The sequence below is a fragment of the Grus americana genome, chromosome 25, assembly GCF_028858705.1.
Source record: "Grus americana isolate bGruAme1 chromosome 25, bGruAme1.mat, whole genome shotgun sequence".
In the NCBI taxonomy this organism is placed as follows: Eukaryota; Metazoa; Chordata; class Aves; order Gruiformes; family Gruidae; genus Grus; species Grus americana.
The window spans coordinates 3870621-3894466 of NC_072876.1; the positions used below are offsets into that span (position 1 = coordinate 3870621).

A 23846-nucleotide genomic window follows, 5' to 3' on the forward strand; every position below is an offset into this window, starting at 1 on the left:
AATCTTTAAACATTGAAAAGAATATACAAAAGTAATTAAAAGTAGCCTCCTGTACTCTAGCGTGTGGTACGATTAAATACATCCAGCAAGGAGGGTGCGTGAAGACATCGATCGCATTGGCATAACAACAAACTGGTCATGTTCGATGTGACAAAACACTTGATCTATCAGAAGGGAAGAGGAATTCACAAAACATGGATAAGAACCAAAGCCTGGAAACCGTAACAAAAACACAAGAAACAAAATGAAAATGTACTAAAATTTAATCATTCATAAAAGCTGTAATTTAATCTGTGACAGTAAAACACAAGAAGCAATATTAGAGTTGGTTTAGTATATTATATATTTTTGCTTTTAAAGCCATAGAAATCAGTTATCCCAGTTTTTCCTATAAAAGACCCATTTTTCCAAAGCATTATGCACAAACATTTTTAATTAGAATATAATGGCAGAATGAAAATAATGATACTCCATACTTTTAAATATAAAATGAAGTCAATGACTCAAAAAGTTATTTGTTGCAGTGAGTTCAAAGGGAAATTTCAGGTAATATATATCTATAGTTATAGATATAAAATATAATGGTGGAACATTTTTAGTGCTTGATGGGGAAAAATTATGATAAAAGGGTCAATATGAAATTTTAATTATAGTAGCAATATCTAACATTTGAAATGCATCCATGCTCCTTTGTATAATCATACACTAGAGTCAATTATATTTATTTTCACATCTGTTAACTGCTATTGCAAAGGAGGAGTACTATTGTCTTAAATTTCCAAGAGATATACACAGAGCAATTTCTTTTCCAGGGACTGTGTGCAAACCATTTTAAGATCTAAATTCTTCTCGTAGTATATAAAAACAGGAGAAGCTTCTTCAGATATGTTATTCATTTCCGTAAGGTTTTGAAGTCGGGAATGCTGGCACTTTCCATTTAGGCAACAGTTCTTCATTCCTGCAATCTAGAAAAAGTGAAAAAAAGGTGATGGAGGGAGTTTCTCATCCTACCCACGAGACAAATGATCTCGAACACGGATCTGAAAGCTTCCCAAGACCGCTCCCCGCGCCCAGGCTTGAAAAAACACGCAACATTTCAGCAGGAAAAGCTTATCTTTGCCAGTACTGGGGGCTGTCCCTGCCGTCCTCCGAGTTCAGAGGTACAGGAAGAAAAGAGACTTTGGAAACTAGAACACTTTACAAAACAAGTTCTTGTTTTATCGTGACTGCAGCGGCGCAGTGACGGGCAGCCACCACCCCGTCTTTCTGCTGTAGTAACGACAGCACCCTTCAACTCATCCGCTGTACGATACGGGTCGCCTTCGAGTGGATTTTGAATTCAGCAATGGATGAACAATTTATGGGTGAGGGATTTCATCTTCTGTATGTCTGAGATGCTCTTAGAGTCTAAGAGCATCCTTCCACCCCCCCGCCTAAGCCATGACCACCAGTGGAGTCGTGACGGCTGCATCCGGCCCACGCTGCTGGGCTTTGGAGGGCGGATGGCAACACGGCAGCCAAGGGCTGTCGGGAACGGTCACATCTTGCTGGCGTGCAAACAGGAGGCTAAGTCAGTCGTCTCACTCTGTAACTAGTGGCCAGCCCCGGGCCCGTCGAGGTCTCCTGCCCGGCAGCACACCGGGATCTCCCCTTGGGTAGAGACACCCCTCAGGTCATTCCTCGAGGCTGAGAGATTCCTTGGTAAGCGGCTAACAGCACACTAAACTTGGAAACCTTAGCTGAGTGACAGAAAGGATTGATTGTGCATGTACAATCCTTTAGACATAAACCACTGACCGAGTCTGGGACTAGGACTGGATCCAGCCACACCCAGGCCCCTCTCTGAGGGGGGGTTCAGAAAGCGAGAGGGTCCTTTCTGAGCCTCCTGACTCCACGGGAGGGTCTCCCTGACGGTTTGGTCTGGCCCTGTCCTCTGTGCAGCGTACCCTGCCATCGAGTCTTGTTAAACCACTGTCGCATTTACCGTTGAACTTTGTTAACTCACTGTTTCACATCAATAAAGTATATTGTTGCTTCCTTCTTACGAGTGAAGTGCACAACTCCATCTGTGACAGGGGGCACAGGCAGAAGTCAACGGAGAAGCCTCACCAGGAACTGACTGAACGCAGGAACTCCTTTAGCAGTGACTGGCATTTCAGTGCCGCGCTGCTGCCAACGCCGGGCTTTGCAGCGCGAGATCCCAGGTGGGGGGGGCGAGAGCAGAGCCACAGCCACCCCGGAGCTCCAAGAAGCCATCCTGGCTGACACCACACTAGCTAAATTCAGATCTATCACCTGAGGAACAGGAAAAGCCACTTGGGAAGTAGTCTTCAGTTTCTTTTCCTAAAGCCATTGTTTCCCCTAAGCTATTATTTTCTGGCAGTCAAAGCTCGGGATAAGAGACTCATCCATCAATAAAGCACAAGTCATTAGAAGCCAGGTTAACTGCACAGCTCCACTTATCCTACTCAATCACTCCCAGGTTACATAAATGGCCATCTGCACCATGAACCCGGCAGAAGGCAGAGCACCGCCTATTTTCAGGAATTCATCCCTGAAATCCGTCTGTGACCAGGAGTTTGTCTTAAATGCTGTAGGACAAGGGCACTGGAGTTGCCACCACACCTATTTATGAAACTCAAGAGGACACTACAGAGCTTCTGATGGCTCACAGGAATCACCAGGAGCTGCCAGCCTGTGCAGCCTAAGGTGAGGACAGCAGCCGGCACAGCCAGAGCACTACGGCCAGTTCATCCCTCCCCAACTCGCAGGCTGAGCCGCTTTGGGGTACAGCCACCCTCGGGGAGAACCGGCTGCTTTCTGGCCGCTTCTTACTTCCCAGTGCCGAGATGGGCCATTTGCCCCGCACCCTGCTCTGCCTCCGAGGAGTGCCACGCAGCACGCTCGTGTGCTGACAGGCTAACAGCTCCCGGGGCAGCCTGCGTGATATTTCTGTCCAAAACCTGCAGCTACAGAAATGCTGTTTTCTTTCAGGAGTGCGACAGAACAGCTGTAAGCACACAAAGTACCCTGCCAAGATACACAGGAAGATTATTTATAGCTATGTCCAACCTTGGGGCGGTTTTTTGTTTTGGGTTGTTGATTTTGGTTTTTTTTTGGTGGGCAGCTTTTTATTTCTGTGCCATTGAAATCCATGTCCCACCCAAAACAATTTGCAATTGTCCCCACAGCACCGAGGACTGAGACAGCAGCTGCAGCAATAACATGAATTACATAGATGCTACTAATTTTCAGCAAAGGATAAAAAGGAAGCAAAACTGAGCCATGGTGGCTCAGAGCAGTGTCACAAGACAGAGGGAGAACCTGCAAGAGTAAAAAGGAACTCTGTCGAACTCATCAACCCAAGCAAAAGGAGAAAGGGCGAGAGGCAGATATTTCTCTGCCAGGTCAGTCAGTACAACTGACTTTTTAAAAATAGTCCAACAGATGTAGAATTTCATATTTGGGAGCAGACAGAAAGAAGAGACTGCAAGGAAGGGGAGCGAGTCCTCTCTGTCGGGAGCAGCTCACAGTCCGATCACCTGAGCTGTGGGTGGAATTCAGACACCTCTTACCTGGCTCAGAGCTGCTGCGCGATGGGAGCCTAAAGCAGCAGACATGATTTCTTTTTAGGCTTCTTCTTTTCCACTGGTGTTTTTCTATTTATCTGTCTGACCAGGTCATAAAAGATCTGAAAATGAAAAACACAAGCTGAAAAATCACAGTGATAAAACACTATGCAAGTGTCAAAAATTAGGCAGGTTTGCGAGCTGATACTCTTTCCTGGTGGCTGCAGTCTTATAAATTCAATAAAACTGCTTACATTTACTTAAACATGTTTCTCAAGCAACTGCTTACGGAACAAGAGAGCACAGAGCTCACATGATATAAGGGAGCTGTAAAATCATTTCCTGCAGCACACGGCTTTCTCCCCCAGGCTGCATACGACCAAAGGCTTCAGAAGAGTATGGCAACGAAACGGCCACAAATCCCTTGCTTTGGAAAGGTGGGAGAAAACTGGGAAACGACAACACACAGGCGTAACAGCCTTAAGGACCATCTTCTCACCGGTGCTCCCTGGGCCGCTGAGTGTCTTTGCAGAGCACTGCTACACCAGCAGCAACGTGTTCTCACTGTAGGGAAAAGCATCCCTTTTCCTGGGCTTTCACCTTCAAAAGTGGTCTTCGTTCACCCGCTGCACAGGATGCGCTGTTAATTCTCCTCTTTGCCAAACAGATTCGAGCAGTTAATCACTTCACCTTTTTGCCTGGTCTGATCATTTGAGTTTATTAATAAAATTAGCAAGGAGAAGCAAAACATCTGCCCTGAACTCAGACATTTCCCAAAGGGGACGATGACAGGGGCCTCTTTCAGCTTCAGAGACAAGTTTCTTGTGAACACTTTTGCTGTGAGTTGTTTTCCCAGCAATACTCAGCCCATTTATAGCAAAGTGAGCTTTGCAAAAATGCTTGGAGCTGGGTCACAGTATTGAGGAGAAATATTTAAACCCTCAGAAGGCTCCACCCTTGTCCTTGTTTACTTTCTTCCTTCCTGGAGCGGCTGACAGCTCACAAATTCTTGTTGATTCCAAGGAAATTCAGAAGGCAAAGAAACAGTTTATAACAAATTGCAAACTTAATTTAAGATTTTCTGGCTATGACCTACATGAAAAAGCCCTGGTGCGCAGTTAAATAGTTTCAAATGGAATGAACATCATGGTGGCTTTATCAAGTTCTCATGGAAAATACTTTACAGTACCATTTGAGTTGCTCACGCTGCTACTTTACTAAGCTTATTGCTACAGTTTTCTGCTGTCAGTCTCAGGCAAAAACAGCAGTTTGTACTCTCCAAGGGACACAGCCAAGATGTTCAAAAGTGTACAGATGAGATACAAAGAAAAAGTTTCCACAGGAGAAACCAGTTAAGAAGTGGCGGCATCTATGCTGATGCAAAACAGCTTTCAGAATTTGAGCCTTTATAAACAGGAGCCAAGATGACTGGAACGTGATTATGATGTGAGGGAAGAGTCTGAATTTCTGAAGGTACCAACCATCTCTGCTCTAGCAAACGAGATCCTTGAATGTTTGAGGTAGAAAAAAAGTCTGAAGTTAGATCATTTAAGTGCTGGTACTGACTGTGAGTACAGAAGTAAAGTCTGCAGCAAGCTTTCAGGGGTGCCACTGTCCCCGAGAAACGTCAGTGTGGTGCAAGAGCATCACACAGGTCACCAGGAAGACATCCGAAGCGCTGCTACTCAGATTGACTCTCACCTGTGGTAAAAGCTTACTATCTGTATGAAAGGTTTGTTTCACTTTCCGCAAATGCACACAGAATTTTATCACACTTCAGCCCAGATTTTAACAAAGTTAGAAAGTCCAAAAGTAGTTAAAAAAACCCCCAAAACTCAGAATAATGCAAACGCTCCCCCAGTCCATGAGCCAGCAGAACAAACAAATAACCAGTACAACAAGTTGCTCGATTCATGGTGTTTCTTCTCTTTGATTTCCTCAGCTTTTATGCTTTTCATAATGAGACAATATAAACTGGCAGAAACCCAGAAAATCCCAGGCTCACTGGAGGCAGCAGACATGACAGGGAAATACGGAGACAGAGGATTCACACGTTAAGGATGACTGTATGTAAACCACGGGCGTGCATTCGCCCCAGGACAATTCAGTGCTCTGCCTACTAGAGAACCCCCTTTCCTGCACAGCTCTTGGGAGAGCTTTACGGCACCTTTGGCTAACGAGAGGTCAGTCTCTGCCACAAACTGTGGAAATACAAATAAACCAGAATGTGTTATACTCCACTGGGATCTGTTCAATGACTGAGCCACTAGTTTCTTCATCAACAGTCATAGTTTTACTACAGCTCAGACACACACAAAATCCCTCCTGGCAGGAGCCTAGCTCAGCAAGCTATATTTACCAGGTTAGATTAGCGCGCCGGGCTAATCCCAGCCACAGAAGCTACAATTCACGCAGCCTGGAGCTCCCTTCTCTTCCAGCCGGGTAGATGCAGTGCTGCGCACATCCCAGTAGCTGCCAAATTAACGCTGGGTCCGGTCCAAGATCCTCCTTGCTCCTGCTTATCGCAGAGCCTCCTAAACGGTCCCAGCTATCTCCTGGCACCAAACCAGCTATGCTCAACGGGGTCACCTTAGCTTTTGTGGCTCGAAACCTGGCCTCTGTCACAGTCAGATAATTCACAGCAGAGAATAAAACTTGGTGCCTGATGTCAGGCAGAGCTCCCTCAGCAGAGCTGCACTACCTCAGGCAGCAGCAAAAGGCAAAGGTGCTTCTCATTTAGAACTGCTCAGACAGATGCATGTTTGGACACGGTCTCAGTGAGTGGCTCACCAGGGGAGGACTGCGATGGGATGTCTGCTTGGGCTGCCAGACGCAGCAGGAACGTGAAAAGCAAATACTTTCAAAACCAACAGCCAACACTACGCAGTGTGTCATGTAATACAATGGGGCATAATCCATGTTCTGAATAGCTGCAGCAGTTACCTTGAAAAAATACACTTCCCAGATAAAGTTTATCTAAGCTAAGAGTCATCCAGTTAACTGGGCTTACTCAGGACCCTCTGCTATTCACGTCCTCTGACACAGGCTATAGAAAGCACTTACCTGGAGAAGTCACCCACCCTTTACAGAGGAAAAAAACCCCCAAAACTAAACAGAAAGCAGTAGCTAAATGCACTGCCTCGCAAGCCTTTCTTAGGCTGAGATTTCAGAATCATCCTGAATCTTCCCAATTAAGAAACAGATGACGGACCACATGCTGGTTTGATGTGGCATTCATGCTGAAGTAGGAAAAACCAGGGAACAGCTGATAGTTACCTCATTAACGTTGATTTTAGACTTTGCGGACGATTCTAGAAAGGCACAGTTACACCACTGTCTTGCTAAGTTTTGACCCTGTTCTTTGCCAACTACACGCTCTTCCTCCAGGTCACATTTATTGCCAACCAGAATCATCGGAACCTGGAGAGGAGACAAGCAAGAACAAGAGATGCATCAGCAAGTTAGCTTACAACATGGGCTCTAATGCTATGGCTTACAAAGGCACGTCAGGAGGGGGGAAATACAGACAGTATGAAAAAACCAATAAAAATCTGAAGTTCAGCACAGCTCTCAGACTAGCCTGGAATTTACAGGCCTGCTGGGAAAGGGCTGAAGAAAGTCCATCCTATAGACACCCCGATTCACTAAGAATTAAACACCTGGAGGACACCGTAAAACCAAATGGTAATATTTCAGCACAGTCTTAAGTTAGTAAAGATTTATTTTCTGGTCTCTACATCCAACACCATTCTAATAACTTAATTTACTACTGAAATGCACTTCAGGACTTTCATGTGACAGCAGGCTAAATTGCCTGCCAACTTTGCCTATTTTAGACAACAGACCGTACAGCACATGTTTTAAGACATACATTATATGTTTCAGCCCCTTTGACCCATCTTGTCATCCTGTTGTCGAGCCACACAACAATAAATGGAAGCACCTTTGAAAAGCGCTGCCCTGGACACGGAATAAAAAGGAATAGTCCTGTGCAGCTAAGTATTCCCATACAAGGCCCCCTGCCTCTCTCATCTCAACACAGTATCATACTGACATGGTTTGCATACTCACAGAAAAGAGGACGTTCGCTAAAAAGGCACAAACACTCTGCTCAGTATTTACTAGCTTAGAATAATTAAAATTTCCAACTAGTGATAACCTAGCAGCTCAGCTCCTGAAAGGACATCACTTCCAATAAATAATCTCGTTCAATATTAAATCAAACATTTGCTACACGTTCAAAAGATTCATCCTACACCCATGACGCAGATGCGAGCAAATCATTTGTTCAAGCCAACGATGAAAAGGCACCTGCCCCTCTCCTTAAGCTGCTGGCTTTCTAAAACGTCTGAGTGAGTCACCTTCTCAAGGAAGAAAGTGCCTTGGGGAAACCATATTCCTTGTGACACTTCCTACAGAAAAGCAGAGAAATGCAACACGGTAGGAAAACGACCTTGGCTGTAGTAAATGCCGGTCACCGATGCGTCTGCATTTGGCTGCAGGGACAGGAGGGGTCCCTGGGCTTGCCCAGCCAAATGGGGCAGCAGAAAGGATGGGGTGTCTTGCTCAGCCGTAGCTCACCGGTGTCTCACTGGGGCTACGACTGTCATTTGCTTGGCGCACTGCGGAGAGCCAGGGCAGTCTGTGCTCATTAAGTCATAAATCCGTTTGTCTCAAAGTATCAGAGTTAAGTGTTGGTGAGTGTAAGCAGCAGGAGACTTGCTCTCATCAGTTATCTTTGGATATTGAGTTAAAACTCTTTCAGGAGAAAGCAATCGGGCAGACTAAAAACAGTATTAAGACATCTCAGAAAGAATGCCCTGATACATAATTCCCGATGGCTTTCTCTGCTTCTCAGGCAGCCTCTACCGTGGCTGCAGCCCACTAAGATGCCACAAATAAGTAGAAAAGACCTTAAACAAGTAAACAAAAACCACCCAATGCACCCACAAGCCCAAACCTCCCTACCCACGGGTGCCATTTCCACACCTACAAGATGAGGAGGTTCCACCGCCTGCCCCTCCTGCGGGACCCTTCCCCACGGGCCGTCCAGCCCAACATCGCACGTCTCCCCAGCTCCAGCCCGCGCGTTTTCAGAGCCAGTTTGGAGACAGATATGCGGTTCAGGACTTTCTGCGCTGAGAATCTTGGGTTACGTATCATTTTGAAGTTTGCTTTTACAGCCTGCATCTCATATAGATCTAAGGAGATGATACAGCCGGAGCGAAGGTGGATTTTGAAACGCGAGACCACAGCAAGATCTGCAGGACGCACTGCAGTGCTCTGCATGCACACAACAGCGACAGCATCCTGTTTCCCTTACGCTATGTCAAAGTAGAAAAAAAACCCCTAAAGAACTGCTGATAATGGGTGTGCACCCCGCTCCGTTTCCTGAAACATTTAATTCTTTGAACAGAAAATGAGTACTTTCCAGCTGGAAAATAAATCACTGTCCACTTCCTTTGGTAATTTACAACACACTGCACGTTTTTAATTATTTCCATGTTAATATTTGCAGTCTCTTCCCAATTCAACTACAGTCAAGATTATTTTTTTTATTTAAAACTCACAGCCATACTGATTAAAAAATGATCCCATTTTTATTTTTGAGAAGTACGCTTTACTTACTACATCAGAAACCTGAAGTCGCAATACAGATGAAGCAAATCCAAAAAAACTTAATCCACACCAGAGACTAACAGGATATTTACTACTGTATCAGTTTAATCCCATTCTTTGCAGTTTTCTAGATAGTTAAGAGACATTTTCTCATACCAAAACATGAAAATATGTTTTGAACACGTTCAGCAAAAAAAATAAAGTATATTAAGATGTGAAATAACAGCAAAAAAAAGTGATACTTAGATGGGTAAACAGTATAGGTTTGGAAGACATGAAACTCTGTATAAGGTTATTTCAAAATGCAGCAATTGTTTATCATAGAGCCGAAACCGGAGCTTGATGAACAACTAGCTTTTGATCATTTACTATTTTATGCAGAAGACTGGAATTTAGACTTTGTTAGACATACACAATTTAATGGTTTAAGTATTGGGATTTTAAAAGACACATTCTGAAACTAAACACAGGAAGGAACACGTTTTCCTAACTCAGCAGAACATGGCTTAAATGCTCACAAGGTTCTCAAGCTTAGATTCAACAAGTAACATCCCCCTAACAGAAAATAAATAAATGCATTTTAATAATTAAATCAAATCACTGAAGTAAAACCGAAAGCAACAGTCTCTATTGTCCGATGAACTCGACCAGCTTACGGTGCAAATTCCCCTCCAGCAGCTGAGCGACGCGCTGGGCTCCGAGCGAGAGGCTAACATGGCACTCGTGTTACCAGGGATTTACGCAAGCATAATCCCTACCTAAATGAACACCAGTTTTGCATAAATAGAAGTTCAGCTTGTTAAACCAAGGAGGGAATCAAAGCCATTCAAAACAAGGTAATGAGGAGACGGGACAATGCAGATCCAAGAGAAAGCAGCAGCCCTGAGAGGTTGCCCTCATCCCACCCCAGCGCGCTCTGCTCAAACTGCATTTTCCTGAACGGCTGTTTAAATACAATGCGCATGGCTTACCCAGGATTTGGCCTCAATACGTGTCCGGCCCTGCTGACCGACCACCGCGGCCCCCCGAGAGCGGCTGACACAACCCGAAAGCTATCGACATCAAAGGCAGCGACTACTTTCGAGCTGTCAGCGGAAAAAAAACAGGCACTCTTTTTCACACTCCTCAGGGCAAACCCTTGAGTACATTACCAATTGTTAGGCAAAAAAAAATTAATTTCAGCTTCTTCTGGAGGAAACCTACACGGAGAGAGAGTTCCCACACGTCTCCACCAGCCACATGGCTACCATGGCAAAAGCCGCCGGGCAACCTCACCTACATCATACGTTTAGAAATCAAAAACCTGCCAAGGAGATCCAGTTACAGGAGTTGGGGCCCGAACTGGAAATACGGTAAATAGTTTTCTTCTGTCAAACAGGACTGAAGACAAACTATCTTAATTTCCTTATATTAAGAAGGGATTTAAACAACCAAAATTACAACCTTGCATCACTAGCTTTCTGAGGCTCTTTCAGAGTCTTTTAATGAGTTAATTCATACAACTGCATGATCTCCTTTGGGTTACACATTTTGTCAAATGACAGAAGGAACAAAGAAAACTGTCGAGAGTTTAAAAGCTTCGGGCTGCGAGGGTGGTCTGCAGAGTGCCACTGCCATTCACGGGGACAGGCACACCCGCGGTGCAAAGCTGAGCCCTCCCCGCTCACACACGGGTGTCACGGAGCGACAGACCCCAGCCGCAGAGCCCGAAACATCCTCCTTTCCATCAGAACGGGATAAGCACATTTTCACAAAATAACCTAAGATTCTATGTAAGTTTTTCAGAAGACAATTCAAGAGAAAGCTGATGGGCTCTCCCAGCTGATGGATTCGAGTGAAGCAGAGCTCCCAAACCAAGAGACGCTGCACAGCTACGGGGTAAGGGGATCTCTACTTCGTGCAACAAGACCCAGGACTACTTCATCTAAGAAACACCTCTGGCAGCGGGGGCCGAGGCGACTGAACAGGCTCCCATCCTGCCTCCCCACTGACACTGCCCTCGCACACAGAGAAATGAAAATCAAGGAACATTCAGCGATTCCCCCCCCCCCCCCCCCCCCCCCGCCAAAAAAAAGGCTACTAATACTACTGACACTTAAATTACAAAGCACAGTTTGGTCAATAAGCTGGACGCGTTCTTTCTATTAGCAGTTCACGTTCATCAACTTGGACTACAACCCGTACGCACGCGCACGGCACAGAGGGCACAAGTACAACACTGCCCTGTTCCAGGGACTTCACAGCCGACCCTTGGGAAACGTCACGGCTTTCTACTTCCCCTTCCACTTCAGACATTTGGGAAAAGCAATGTTAGCCTTCATTGTAAGACAGCTGCAGATCCACTAAGAACATCATCACTGGTGAGTTCGACTATTCTTTTGCCTTAACTTTGAGGGAAGTAAAGTACTGCTAAAGCATGGCGAAAAGAGGAAAATGCAAATACCGGAAAGGAGTTAAAAGGAGGAAAAAGAGTTGTCTCAAATCAACTCCTACCATTTCCTGTTAGACTTCCCGTACACGTGAAAATCTGGTTTCATTATACCCCTTAGCAGGTGTTGGGCCCCAAATAACAACACTGAAAACAACAAACAGCGCTAGGGAAACTGACTTCAACACCCAACTTTGCTGTACAGCAACGAATATTCTTAGAAAGAAATTTTGCTCACAAATTCCTGTATGTTCACTTACAAACACATTTTAACCATCTGCAGAAGTAATAAATAATCTACTTACATCTTCAGTGTCCTTAACCCGTAAAATCTGTTCCCGCAGGTCCTGTAAGTCGTTAAACGTGGACTGTGCTGTTATAGAATATACTAGTGCAAACCCTTGACCATTCTTCATATAGAGATCCCTCATTGCTGTAAATTGCTCCTGTAATCAAATATTTTTAAAAATAATTAGCTAGTGAATGCAACTAATGAACATTTACACAGGAATACTTTTATTGTAATAGAGACAAGAATATAGTACCGTACAGCATGCATTTACATTTGTACCCCTTACAGAAATCCACAGAAGCATGCAAAGTTAATAAAAGCATTAACACATCTCCTTCCCTTTGTTTTTTTTTCCCCTAATAGAGAAAAAGGCTTCTTGAAAAAGACATGTAAAAAGATCAAGAGCAGCAATAAAAACATCTATCTGGAGAAAGACTGCTGTATGCCCCAAGCCACAAAACAAGGTGTTAAGATTTGGCTGACATATTTTGTAGTGATCTTTCATTTATTTTCTGATACACTGTTAAGCATGAGTATGCCATCAGACCAATTCCCCAGACAACAGGTATGGACTGGAAATTCAATTTCTCCTCTAACACAGTGTTGAAACAGGCTTAGGTGTCACACGCTCACGATTTATTGTGAGCACAACTGTGTGGGAAGGCACTGCCTGGTCACCTCTAACAGATGCAATTATACAGTAGTCATCTCTAGCATGAAAATGGCTTAAAGGTTCAATGCAATGAAATGCAAGAGCAGGCTGGAAAACCTGTACCAGATCAGAGCTGCCTTTGTCCACACCTGTGAAAGGAAGCTTTACCAGAACTGCGTAACGATGACTTCTGCTTCCACACCTTTGCACTGCTGTTGATAATTTTCAAAGCTTACTAAATAAAACTTTTAGGAAGCATGTCCTCCCCCTGTAACGTGCGCTCAACCATTACAAGGTCTGTTTACGTAGTGACGGGACTTTGCACGGCGGTAAGTGACAGCGGCACAGCAAAGGCAGTCGCTGCGTGGCCCTGGCTGCTCTCGGGCTGGAAGGACGACACGGGCCTCCCAAAGCAGCAGAAGGCAGTGCCAGCCAGGTGCCACCTGGGTAGGAGTATTCCTTGACAGGTACGGATCTTACTGATGAAATCCTCTCCACGTAGGCTGATGTGACACGCTGAGGCGATCCCTCTGCATTGCCTGGAAGTGGCTCCAGTCTGTGTCTGTGTATTCTGGCCGCTTGCAAAGTTAACACGTAAAATCATCGCAGGTCAGTATGCTGATAGCGAGACGACGGTGGATGGCAGAGAAGTGGCGAGTGGCACAGGATGCACCAACCCGTGTGTCCCAGCGCTGGGGAAAGGGTTCACAACGCTGCTGGCAGGGCTGCAGAAGCCTCAGTCACCACACTGGGTTTTGGATTATTTAACAAAACCGTTCAATTTAAATTACTGCAGCTGATCTTCTGGTTTTGCTTGGGCAGGATTATGACACAAGTTCTACTCTTACTATCTCGCCTCATTATTAACAAACGAAACTCCATACCAATTAGAAAAAGGAATTATACTTACTGTCCCTGCTGTATCGAGGATTTCAAGCATACACTGTTGACAGTCTACTTCCACTTGCTGGGGAAAAAAGGGGAGACAGATGCAGTTAAAAATAAAAAGTCTGAAACAGGACAGGCAAGAGGAGTATCAGCTTAATTTTTACTTCTGCCACAGAGACCTCTACAAGCCAGCCAGCCACCTGCACTTCCCCACCGCTATTAGAGGATTACTTATGTCCCAAGTCAGGCATTTGGGTCAGCTCACTTATGCTCCAGGACTCTGTTGATTATAAAGGCCTAAATGAGCAGCTCATTGTAAACATCTCAACTTAAGTGAGATAAAATCCACTCTCACAAATCAAAGGACCTTAAATTTCAATTTTTCTTTGCTGCTGGGGGAGAAGGGAATAAAGAGGAAAAGAAAAAGCAAAATATTTTGTGATCCTCACAGTTAGGCTTAGCAAGTCTTCCACTCACTGAGAAACTCTCAGGTCCAACAAGGGAATTCCAGGAAAGTCAAACAAATTTAACAGCAGAACTCATACCACAATTTACATTTAATTATCACAGGCACAAATGTTAAATGCTTTTGTTTTCTGTTTTGGTGCCTTTAATTATGGTAACATTTATGCTAATCTGTAAAACAATGGGTTACTTGACATCAATGGAGTGAAGAAAGCAGCTCTGTTGACAGAATTACGTAACACAACAGCATCAGGGATCCTGACAAGGACTTTTGCTCAGCAATTACAAGCCTGCATCCAAACCGGCTGTAAAGAAGTTTATATGCCTTCGAACCAAGCAGAAACGTGTTTGAACTAAATGGCAAAACAGCCATTCCTAAAAGAAAACAACAAAAGGCGATTGCTATGCTACAGTAATATGACCTACTGCGATGAACGGTGGGTATCTCCTCTACACATAGCAAATATTGATATCTTTATGTTTTGAAGTAATAATTATATGTCAAACCACAGCAGAGAGATCTGAGTAACAGTGTGACCCTGTCCTCAGACAGTCAGATGCATGGGCCGTACGCTTACCCGCCAACCACCACAGCTCATGCCCCAGTACAGTGGAAGTCGGTGACGGTTCAGGAAAATACACCAGCAACTTGAGTCTTAGGAGATTTAAAGTGAAAGCTCTTAGTTCTATAGAGTAATAGAGGTTTAATCCTCCTGTTAAATAGGACTAAGTTAGGGAGTGGTCCAATTAACAGCAAAATTTGTCATTCCCTGATAATTCAGTTTTATAGCAGCTGAAACACTTTGTCTGATTGTATTTGGAGGCCCCAAGCTAGCAAAGTACTCTGTAAAGTCAAAGAAAACTATTTCCAAGACTGATGTGTTTTCCATGCATCGCTTTCTTGCTGCAGCTGTATGTCAGAAAAGACCCTTTCTTGTTCTGATAAGCTTTCGTTGCGTTATTAAAAAGAAGCAAGCTCTATGAGACTTGAAAGAAATAAAAATTATGTTATTTTACCTTTCTGTATGAATCTTCTATTGTTGGGTCATATTTTTCAACAAAAATTCCCTGAACAAACTGTACAGTCTGGGGAGAAAGGAAAGAAGAAAAAAAATTAAGCGAATAGAACATGAGCAGTAACATTTACCAAGAAACACTTTATGAAAAGGTAACAACACAAAAACTACTCAACACTGCTGTTAAAATTCAATACTGGGGAGCAGAGAGACACACACACATGTATTTTCAATTTTTTAAAATAAAATTGGTGTAGTTTCTGTTTTAAGAATCACTTTATTCAAACATGTTTTCAAAACTTTTGGGAAATGTAAACGGTTTGCTTGCTTTTTCATCAAAGATGATATCCTCAAAAATGCCTTTACTTCAGTGCCAGCAACTTTAGAAGAATCAAAATCATCAGATACAGACAACTTGAAATTAGAGCAGAACTGGCAATGCGTACACTGCAGAAAACCCACATTTCGATTCAATCACCTTAGAGGGACAGTGGAGCCACTCTGGATTACATGCCCAGAGCACAGATGTATTTCAGAGCAGGAAGTTAAATCTGGAGCATCTCCAGATACTCAATTTGTATGAAACCATTAAAGAAGGAGACATCATTCATTTTAAAGAGGAAGTCTTTCTTTCCCAATATAATTATTCAAAGCAAATCTACTCTCAACGCTTCCCATCAAGTTCTCATTCGGATGTGGCCCATCTCTGGACATCCAGGCTCTGTACGTGCCGTGCCTTGGCTCCCATCAGTCTGCAGCTTTACTTGTCCTCTGCAAGACAAAGTTTGCTTTTCCCTTTCGTCTTGCATCCCCACGCTCTTACCTACAGTAATCGGCACTAACGTAGTAACGCAGCACAGGAGCATCCGGAGGATTGGCTGATGTTTTTAAAACAAGGTGGCGCTTGTTTGTAAAACTAAGCACAAAGATCCCAGCACTTAATTTTGTCTCTTTAAAATCAACAAACACAACAACTATCTTTTGCCAACTGACCTTTCCACAAGCTTTTTAATACAAATTCTGAGAAGTCACTACCTGTTTCGAAAAGCTGTATTTTGTTTGGACAGAAGGCTGAGATTTTTCTACAAGAAAAATCACACAAGTACTTGCAAACTTTCAGAGCGACATGTGCCAGATACACGCAGAACATCTTGCTGTATGCTGGACACTGAGCAGTTCCTCCTGGTTTGCTTTCTTTTCATATAGAAAGAAAAGATTTCTAGTACTACTCATTTAAAAATCATCCTACATCGCTAAATAAACCTGTTTTACACTCTAATGATCAAAGCCTTTGCTTCTCCAATATTTTCTTGTCACACTGAACAGTTGTCCTGGTCTGCCCTTCAGATAATAGATCTCAGTAAAATCATTATAATAAGATTCGACTATTAACATGGATTATAGTGTTATGCCAGCAATGGAAACCAGCCATAAGAGCTGCAGATTACAGATTATATTTTAGGATTCTTAGCACAGCTACTAACCAAAGAGAGTCCAAAGAAGGTGGCTGTTTGCTAGGAGGCTCACATTTGAGCACTGAAGTCGGTCACATCTGTACCGCTCTATTCTGGGAAATGTGTTTGTGAACCAGCCTTCAATGAGAGAATCTGACAAACCACTCAGAGCATTCCATCTTTCTAAGACAACACTCAGAGCCTTATTTTATCTCTGCAAATACAGTACTGCGCTGAAAGAAAACTAACTGAACCTACGTTGTCTTCTCAAATTGTTTTATTTCTAATAAATCACTGTTTTAACTTTTGTTATCTCAACTGGTGGTTGTGTGTTCACAGAGACACCGGTTACATACAATCATAGTTACAATTACATTCAACTTCATTCACGTAATATTCTTCATCTCTAATGTACTTTACTTTTATTGATTACAGGCAGAAAGAGAGGCCAAGGGAGACGATAGAAATCTGAGGTTGTTTTCAGGTTATGCGTGGACCCAAGACTTTTGGAATTATTAGTTTGGGGGTCGTGCATCCCAACTTTGGCTTCTAGTTTTATGCAGGACTATGCACAACTGGATACTCCCAGTAATACTGTCTACCTGCTAACAGTCCAGAAGATTTCTACTCATTAGAAATGGGGAGAAAGCTACTGTACAGGAAACACTTATAAAGAGGTTGCACAATAACTGTGCCTCAATAACTACGAAGGGTTTTCTGCTATCCTGTCATCGTTACCAGAAGGCACAATCAGCATCGTATTGGCACAGAAGAGTTAAAACAATAAGAAGGATTTGCAGTGAAACAACACCATATTGTAATGAAAACACAGCACTGAAAAGGAACACCAGCCTCTTTGTTAGACACTGCAGTTTATACAGTTCGAAGAAAGAAACTTTAAAGTGACCGCCATACTATTTTAAATCCCACCTTGTAACCTCTCCTTGCTAATGCTTGTAAATAAGTAGACAGTCATCTTGAAAGCTAAATATTATTCACTCTTAGCTGCTAATTGGCACTTATTGTGTCCTGCTATAAACATATGGATCAACGTTGATCATATGAATTACAATATATGCTTACTTAGCACCTAGTCTGTCAAAAAAGAATTTAACTTTTGTTTAGCAGACTAAGTATTCGCATTTCAGCCTTTAAAAAGGCCAGTGATGGATGGACTCAGACTTTACATCACAAATACGGAAATTCAAGTATGTCAGCTGCTGAATAATTTTGATGTACAGCATATTAATAAGTGCCCCATTTTACCTAGTGAGTCTTTCAACATTACATAACAAATGCAAGATCATCAAGGGGATGCTGGTGGAAAAAGGAATACAGATTAAGTTGCTGTGGAAGAATAGCGTGCATCAAAAAATTTTTACACCTACATCCTGTGACGATTAGGATGGGATCTCTAAAAAAGAGTATATCAAATTTGATACATAATTGAATAATCTTTCCTCCTATTCACCTGGATTCTGTGGGTGATTTACCATGATTATTAGCAGCTCATTTCAGCAGAATAAACAGTGCAAGCACCAGCTCTGGGACGGGAACGGCTGGTCAGCTATTATCATCTTCTGTGAGAAGGAACACAGTGTAGTTCCTTGTTTTAGATAACTTTACACTTGACCAGTTCTTTGCCTTTCTTGTTGGAGCAAGCTGCTTGACTGATTTGTGATAAATAGGTGACAGAAATCTCTCTTACAATGCCTTACTATCAACTCTGCTATGTAAACCTCTTATTAGAAACAACACAAGTACTTAAGGAGTGCAAAGTGTCATCAGTCTGCTTATCCCTCTGCACTGCACATGCTGGAGGTGACTTCTCATTCTGCACCGTGTTTTCAGTCCAGGCTGCTCATCCGGGTTCTACCCAGGATGGAAAACACGCAGCCTCCAAGGTACGCAAGGCTGCAACCGTCACCGATTCACTGCCACGCACGGCAAGACTTCAGTCACTGTTCCAGTGTAGGCTTTTCATATTTAGGTACAGACGTCGGTCGTTTCCAATATTACACCCATGCGGGAAGCAGAAATGAAATGCTAGCTATTGTAACTGCAATTAATCACCCGCTGCTCCTCCAAAACGTGACACATTCACAGCTATTTCAGCCAGTGGCTACACAGAAGTCACTCTGCATGTTAAAAGTTAATAGAAATGCCTGAATGCATTTAATGAGCATTGTCTGCAATAAGATAGGCTAATTTTGAAGTTCAGTATCTGTATTTGTATCAGTTTCAGAACTGCTTCCCAAAACTCACCAAAGCGGACTTCCCCACACCTCCTGAACCAAGGACCACTAGCTTGTACTCACGCATGGTGTGGTCTGTTCAAATAGCGACGATCTGGAAAGCAGGAAAAAAGCCGACAGTTAAAAGCGTACCTGCACATACGAATTTATGACACTGTCTTCTGAAAACAGCAACACGCTGCCCTTCTCCAGATACTCCTGAGAAGAAAAAGCTCTTTAGTAACAGCTATGCTTTTTGTTTTTCTACCTGGGCATTAAGGCTAGATGGCCGCTCCGACAGCCCCGGTTTATACGAGATGCCCAAAGCCGGACCTGTGAGCCTGGTGGTGCTCGGAGAGGAAGAGGATGAATACACCATGGTACAAACACAGCGCAGCCACACACGCCTGCTCCCAGCTGCACCGGGTAGCACGAGCTCTCGCTGCCCGTCCTCTGCATTCTCAGCATTTTATAGCATAAAACACTATCGGACAAGAAACTTAGATCAGAAAGATGCAAGTAGAGAGGTTTACTTCTCCCACCCACCCCCCGCAGGGAAGGATGTAGGTCAGTATTTTCTCTCTGGAAAAGGTCAGGCCTAACTTACGGCTGCCAAAGCAGAACCTCTCTGCTCGCCCAAGCAAGGACTCTGCCTTTTTATGGAAATCTGGCAACTCCCTCAACTCGCTGCGTAGCACCAGAAAACTTCTCATTCTCACTGAGGTTCCCTGACAAATAAGGCAAATGACAAAGCTGGTGATAAACATTTTACACTATGTTTACATTATAAGCCAGACTAGGCTGTCCCTATCAACGAAGCTCAAGCAAACAATGACCTCAGCAGCTAATTATCTTCCCCCTCTTCCCCCAGCAAGATAGCACTTTCTTCCCAAGTAAGGCTTCAGAAACACAAGTGCTACGAGGCTGGGCAAGCTGCATTTCTCAAACTAACTTTGCCACAGGATTTATGGGTTCACTGGCTACAGTTTGAAGATCGCTTTAAAAATAAAAATGTATTCCAAGTAGTTTGATAGAGAAATGTATCGCCTTGTCGACTACCGTTAACAACGGTCTGCGAAGAACAGGGATTGTATTTTTAGCTTTGCAACTGTGGACAACTCCCTGACAATCTGTGTCTCAAGTTTATATAATCATTAAATCGGGACAGGTTTGGGATTTTTTTTTCCCTATCATTTGAATTCCCAAGGGAAAAGCTGTGACACAGAGTCACAGAAGAAGCCCACGTGCACAGCCACAGCCAGTGGCTCTGTCAGAGCTCGGCTCTGTCCTGCTGGGCTGAACGCCTTACGGAGACCGTGCCCAAACACCCTCCTTTTAAAACCCTCACCCCTCAACCACACAGTATGTTTTATGTGACACGAGCACATAATAAAAAATAAATTAAAACCACCCCACGTGCAGGTGGAGGCATACAAATTCTGCGGCCAGTTTAGCACAAATTGAAGCTCATTTTTAAGTCAGAAAAACAGAAATACAGGGCTCGCTGGCTCTCTGCAGTCACGGAGCCAAGCTGCCCTTCCCTCGCCCAAGCCTTGGTGGGGAATAAAGCTGAAGCTAGCAGCAGCCTATGGTTTTAAGCACCTTGGGACAGTTTTTCTGCAACTCTTGAAACCTATCTGAGCTGCAGTTGCTTAACTTCATAGAAACTGTGAAACTAAGTCAAACTGAAAGGGATTTTCTAGAACTGTAACTGAGTATCTAAAAGCAGAGCGAGCAATGTCTATGCACTCTAGTGTGTTAACATTTTTGGTTAAAATTCTGGCAGCTGCAAGCTCTTCTGCTTGAAAATTTCCCTGAGAAGTAACATTCAGTTCCTTTTTTTTTTTCAAAAATCATGATTTTGGATGGGAAGGAGAGGGGAATTCCAACTAGCAATGCTTTTCCCTTGATAATCCTTAAAAATTAAGAGGCGATGCATTTTTCTCATAAAGTATAAATGCAACTTATTGATCCAATTTATCTTCATCTTCCTACAGTTCCACAGTCTGTTCCACCCAAGAAAACCCAGAAAGCAATCAAGCTAAGGGTTGAATTTAGCTGTGAACTCTTTCACTTCTTATTTATAGTAAAAATACTTGTGGGAAAGTTTCAGCTGGGAGCAGTACAAGACTAACTTCTCATTTCTTCTCTACAGTATTTGCTGGTTGGGTGGTTTTTTTTTTTCAGGTGCAACAGGAAACCAAGATTCTAAAATGCATGAGCCTTATTACTGTAAATCCCACATGCCTTAATTATCTTGTAGCTCTTTCACAAGTATGTTAATGTTATCTGTTTATACAACATGAATAGAGTGCTCAAGAAATTACTATGCTGCATCCCAGCCAACTTTTCATTTGGCAACTGTTTATGCCCACCTAAATACAGTTAGACACAGTAGCATTCATTTCCATCCAGAGCTCTGTGTAGTGGAGCTGCACGCTGTCAAGCAACGACTACGTTTCAAAATGGAGTGAAATTATGGGTGTTAAGTGTTTCTTTCGATTCAAAAAAGGAATGTGATCACTAAGGAGTGTAAAAATAATAACTTTTAGTGTTGTCATAAATGTTGTGAGACTGGTCTCATTAGTTCTGAACGCCACAGTGCAAAAATAAACCAAAGGTGAGCACGCCTCCTTGCTCGTGCTCCCTTTTCCCAGACGCACACAGTCACTTAGCTATGACAGGACAAGCGAGGGGCACAGAGCACGTCTCATATTAACTAACACATCATTGCCCTAAGCAGCAGGCTCCCTCCTCCCCGCTGTATCAGCCTCTCCAACCTACCCAGCACCTGTACATCCACTTTAAATACGGAGTAATAAAACAGCAGGGTTCAGATTTCATCTATAGTAATGAACAAACTTCGCTTCTACACTGCAGAACACCTGACGCCTCAGGATTAATCTCGTCTTTTCTTTATTCTTTAACAGAAGAATCTCTTTGCTGCTGCTCCTGTCACCAACACTGCCTGGGAAGTGACAGAAATGGACACTCAGCTATCCACAGCATCAGCCCCAGGATGCCCAGCTCCTTCCTGAAGGAAGAGCAAAGGGCCCTGCCCTGTGAATAGATGGAAAGGTGAAGAAAAGATGCAGGATATTTGTTTTAACGTACAAAAACGAAAGGCAGTGCAGGCAGGATGGCAGAAGGATCTCTGAGAAGGACCAGCAGATGGATGCAAGCAGAGATGAAGCTGTAACCTGAACCACGGCTCCAAGCGCCCGCTCACCTGCATCTCTATTCAGCCAAGCACTCACGCACTCTCTTAACTGCACGAATCCTCTTTCACCCTGTTGCAACCGAGTGGCTGAATCAGGGTACAAAGCAGCAAAACTTTCAGGGTATTTCCCAACCAGCGGAAGAAACCAGGCAGAGGCTGCAGGGTGGGTGGCGTGGGGAGAGCGGCTGAGGCCCTTCAGGAGATAAACCCGACAAAAAATAGCTGCTCCTGTTACAGAAGTTTCACCAGCTCATCAAGAAGTTTATAGTTTGGGTGGCAGGGAGAGAGAGGCATAAATAAAGAAGATAAGTGAACACAGCACTGAAAGAGAGTGGGTGCAGGAACTTCACGCTAACCTGAAATGTGATGTGCACCCTGTGAAATGCAAATGCCCGAGTACAATCTTACACATCTGAAGAAGGCCGTTGGTATTTATTAGTTTCTCCATCCTTCTCCAAACGCTGATGGAGCTGCACTTAACAGGAGGCGCAGATACGCTGCTCAGCGTGAGGAAGACAGCGGTAAGAGCACATGGTCTGATGGTTTTGTGTAACTTGATGAAACACTGGCCATAACTGATGACGTAATCTCCATCAAGATGAAAACAAAAGACTTAAAAAAAATAAAAATCAGAGCAGACACATTCTTGACTCAGCCTTAAAAAGAAACACTGCGGACTGTAATCATAGATTTGTATTTTGGACAATAGCAGAGGACATCAGGAAAGACAGAACACAAAGCTTCAGGGTTTTTTTTTCCACATTACAGTAAACAAGATTCAGGCAACTTTTTATTTTAAACAATGAATTATACACACATCAATTCTCAAATTTCCCCAACTGCCAATGATTTCACAGTTAGCAATTTCACTTGAAATATATTGAAAACATTAAAAACCTCATACCTTGGCATAAAAGATCTCTCATCAGTGTTAGCAGCCTTACTGAAGGTTTTTCCAGGCTCCCTACAAGGGACTGAAAAAAAAAAAGAAAGAAGAATTAATTGCTTTTCAAATTACAGTATATGCAAGCATCATATCTCTTCATGGCTTCAAGCCAAAACATGCCAAAATTTGCTCTTTGCTTTATCAATGGAACTCTACGTAATTTCTAAATACTCGAATCAAACTACCTTAAAAACAAGAACTCCAGCACAATTTAACCTTATCTCTGGGGCAGTCAAAGATTGGGGAGGGTCAGGTGGAAGCCAATGGCAAAACACAATTTCTAATTGATTATGTCATTGTAAAAACCACTTTACAAACTGGACTTGTAGTTAAGGTAAACCACAGGAAAATGACAGGAAATTGAACTTTCTTAGGTGAAAAAGTAAAAATCAAGCTCAAAACTGTCAAGTTCACATTTTGGAAGCGAGAAGTAAAACTTGTCCCTGTGCTATGCAGCTCCCGAGCAGCGCCACCTCAGCCATCCAAACTCTCTCATCCAGTGACGAAGCTTCAGCCTGACAACAGAGTAACCACGGCTGATGAGTCTCGTTTTCCCAGAGCCACAGCACATCCACCGCCCTGCTCGGGGCACGCTGGGCCACACGCAGCTGAGCCACGAAGCCAAAACGCTCCTACACCTCCAGGCCTGGCTGCGGCAGGACCGTACTCCTGCTCTGTCTTCACCTCCCATCGACTCAGGAGAGGGCTGCTCACCCTGCCTCCTCGTTGGCTTGAGATTTCATTTTGGAGCACAAGTTACTTGCTGGTTTGGGGTTTTTTTTCCCCTTTTTTTTTTTTAAATGAAAATTTCAAGTTCCTTATTTTTGTCTACTAGACTTGATAGCAATAAAATACAGTCTGCAGACATGGCAGGAAAAGATTGCCATGACAGGGAGAAGTACTTCTCTCTTTTATGCACTGTTTTCAAATCATTATCTAAATAACTTATTTGTTTTCTTTACATCAATTTTTACTGGATTTATGCGAAGTTGTCACTTCTGTCCACAATCCTCTGTACCCGTTATTTGATGACTGCATTTGCAAACACTTCACGCACCTTTCC

General features: G+C 43.4%; 1 protein-coding gene across 7 annotated transcripts in view; it reads right to left on the reverse strand.

The window, feature by feature from the left end:
• Positions 1-245: 245 nt before the first annotated feature.
• The window catches only part of RAP1A (RAP1A, member of RAS oncogene family), a 42434-nt gene continuing 18833 nt past the window's right edge, over positions 246-23846 (reverse strand). For all 7 annotated transcript variants that reach the window (XM_054803752.1, XM_054803754.1, XM_054803757.1 and 4 more), the window contains 8 exons: positions 22742-22811; positions 18649-18732; positions 14931-14999; positions 13471-13527; positions 11922-12062; positions 6846-6989; positions 3576-3691; positions 246-965 (listed from right to left, as the gene is read on the reverse strand). In XM_054803752.1, coding sequence (XP_054659727.1) covers positions 3605-3691; positions 6846-6989; positions 11922-12062; positions 13471-13527; positions 14931-14999; positions 18649-18705 — 555 coding nt within the window. In that variant the 5' untranslated portion in view covers positions 18706-18732; positions 22742-22811 and the 3' untranslated portion in view covers positions 246-965; positions 3576-3604. The remainder of the gene's footprint in view (positions 966-3575; positions 3692-6845; positions 6990-11921; positions 12063-13470; positions 13528-14930; positions 15000-18648; positions 18733-22741; positions 22812-23846) is intronic.